The 3302-nt window shown below is 39.9% G+C and overlaps 1 protein-coding gene across 1 annotated transcript; it reads left to right on the top strand.

Annotated features, from left to right (window-relative positions):
* Window positions 1-1010: 1010 nt before the first annotated feature.
* LOC117119279 lies at window positions 1011-1718 on the top strand. The gene has a single exon (XM_033264083.1). The coding sequence runs from the start codon at window positions 1011-1013 to the stop codon at window positions 1716-1718; it is 708 nt and encodes a 235-aa protein (XP_033119974.1).
* Window positions 1719-3302: the final 1584 nt, after the last annotated feature.

The following is a 3302-nucleotide window of genomic DNA, read 5'->3' on the forward strand; positions in this document are numbered from 1 at the left end:
ATAATAATAATAATAATAATAATAATAATAATAATAAATAATAATAATGCTGTAAAGGCAAATATACAACATGGTAGGCCCTAAATAACAATTAAAATGGTATCAGATGCCCACAAGACGGAAAAAAATTGGCCGTAGATCGGGAGTTCTAAATGTGGAATTGTGGATTTTCTCCCCAAGAGATGGGTGAATATAGAAGAGTCCCCCCTAGTTATTTTTTTTTCAATACTAGGTCTATAGTGATAATCTTATATTTCTATTTGCCCTATATACCACCAAAATCATGTGGAAAAAACTTTCCTTTCCCTTTCAAACTTAGTGACAAGAAAATGTAGATCCAGGTCTTCTAATACTGTTTTGATTGATCGAGACATTTTTTTTTTCTCGTTGGTTATTATTATTTTATCACTAAGATAATCACATGTCGAATATGCCTTGTTACGCGCGATTTTCCATTAGGCTCATGCCCACAGCCGTTGATTTTTTTCCAATTGACCCGATGTCAAAGGTCATGAAAGCACCGAATGAAAAAAGAACCGTACGTAACGATGAAAGGGCCGAAAGGTAAAAGCACCAAATGATAAAAGAGCCGAAGTGTGGCAAAAGCACAGAACGTAATGTTAAAAGCACCGAACGTAATGTAAAAAGCACCGAACGTAATGTTCAAAGCACCGAACGTAATGTAAAAGCACCGCACGTAATGTAAAAAGCACCGAACGTAATGTAAAAAGCACCGAACGTAATGTAAAAAGCACCGAACGTAATGTAAAAGTACCGAACGTAACGTAAAAGCACCGAACGTAATGTTAAAAGGGCCGAATAGCAAATGCGCCGAACAGAAAAGAGCCACCAAAGGCAGTAACGGCATTCTATACTATCTTGTATTTTTAGTATCTTTGATCAAAGATACTAGAAAACACAAGATAGTAGTACTGTAGAGTTATATATCTGAAACTGGTAGAGAGTAAACAAGGCATGACCAATTCTTTGAACAAACTGAAGGCACGGCCATGGGATCTCCTTTATCCCCAGTCATTGCCAACATCTTCCTCGAAGAATTCGAACAGCTGGCTATTCATTCCGCCACCCGACAACCCAAACTTTGGCTACGATACGTCGATGACACATTTATAATTTGGCAGCACAGCAAGGTGCACCTAGATAGTTTTCTAGACCACCTGAACTCTCAGCACGGTGCTATCTTGTTTACCATGGAAGAGGAACACAACCGCTCTTTACCTTTCCTTGATGTTTTGGTCACCAGGCAGATCTCAGGCATTTTATCGCATTCAGTCTACCGCAAACCAACTCATACCGACAGATATTTGAATAAACGCTCGTTTCACCACCCATCTACCAAGAAAGGAGTTTGCAACACACTTATCAGAAGAGCACAAAGCATCAGTGACCACAACTCCATCCAGAAAGAGATGCAACATGTAAAGGAAGTCCTGAAACTCAACGGTTATAACATGAGAGATTTGAAAATACACAAACGCAGCAATAGCCAAGATGACACGGAACCTAGAAAGTCTGTATGTTTACCATTTTTGGGACAGCTTCCTCACCGTATTCAACGCATTCTACAACTAGCCGATATTAAAGTTTTTCATAGTGCACCCAACAAACTATCAAGGACTCTTCAAACTCACAAGGATAACCCACCAGCCAGGAGTTTATCGGATACCATGCGAATGCGGAAAGGTTTACATTGGTGAAACAGGTCGTGATCTCCGTACCAGGCTCAAGGAACACCAAGGCCATGCCAGGAGAGGGGAACAACAGAAGTCATCTATAGTCATGCACTCCCACACACAACAACATCGTGTATGTTGGGATAAATCTGAACTGATAGCCACTGTACCATCATGGCATTCCAGACGGACCAGAGAAGCTATAGAAATTCACAAACACGATACAGTACATCAAGATATTGGATTTGTCATCAGCGATATTTGGTTGTCCATGTTTAACCGGACCTTAACCAAATTTTTCCCGCCAAATCTTTCCCTCTACACTGGAAACTATGCCATTGTTTTTGGCTTTCCTTCCCCCAGCTAGAACAATGCCACTGTCTTGGCTTCTAGCCACGCCCCTCCCTTCTATTCAGACCGTGAATTTTAGCTTTTGTGTAGCTTTTCACTGGTAGGCTCAGCCTTTGTTTAGTTTTCAACCAATCAGCAGCAAGTCTCATCACTCAAACATATAAGTATTTCCCTGTTTGAGATCTCTGCAGATATTATTCTCCTGAAGACGGTTGAAGCAAGTCAACCGAAACGTCGAGATATTCTCAACCAACAACAAAAGTTCTTTTCAGAACTATCTACGTGGTGTACCGCAAGCATTAATTATATATTATACTTCGCCATGCAAACCTTCAAACAATACTTTGATTGGTAAAAACTCATCATACCGGCACGGGACGTCGGTAAAGAAGTTCAAAATACAGTCATCATTATGAATTCTTGTGCTTTATTCATCCATACTATTGGTAGGCCTATTAGCTCAGGATTTCAATGCTTTTCCAACCCATTATTATTGACATTGAATACAGCTCTGATACTCACAGTATTTTTTAATCACAAATTAGAACTGCATATATGTAGTTTTAAAACAATGTGCATTCACTTAAAATGTATTTACAACACAAATTTATGTAATTACTGTAGGCCTATGTAATTATACACATCTAGATGTGTATAAGAGACAGCCTTCTCTCTTTCTTCTCTTTCATTTTTTTTTCTTTTCTTCTTTCAAGTTCCACTAGGCTCGATCCCACAGCCGTTGATTTTTTCCACTTGACCCGAAGTCAAAGGTCATGAAAGCACCGAATGATAAAAGAACCGTACGTAATGATGAAAGGGCCGAAAGGTAAAACTAAAAAGCACCAAATGATAAAAGATCCATAAGCTGTCTCTTATACACATCTACAGCAATGCAGTGACATCGGGGATCTCCCCTCCCCCGTCCGGCAAATCCTGGCGCCACCCTTGGCCAAACTGTTTAAGAACCACTACGTGACTCAAGAACAAGACACTTACAGTACCCACTGAGGGTATTCAGATATTTATTGTACTGTATTCAGTCTAGCGAGTGATGTTTGCACTCAGTCTAGCAAGTGATGTTTGTACATAAGAATGTTTCATAATAAAATTCTTATCTACTTCCCGTATCATTTTCTGCTCACTAAAGCCGCGCCGCGTACGGCTGGATCTTAAAAACTTCTGCCACCGTTACATACGGTAACTGTGAATACATAGGCCTAATCTCCTTTTGCGGAGGTTGAAATCGCTGCCATTATC

Source organism: Anneissia japonica, unplaced genomic scaffold, assembly GCF_011630105.1.
Source record: "Anneissia japonica isolate Jap-2015-1 unplaced genomic scaffold, ASM1163010v1 scaffold288205_len162070_cov146, whole genome shotgun sequence".
NCBI classification, from domain to species: domain Eukaryota; kingdom Metazoa; phylum Echinodermata; class Crinoidea; order Comatulida; family Comatulidae; genus Anneissia; species Anneissia japonica.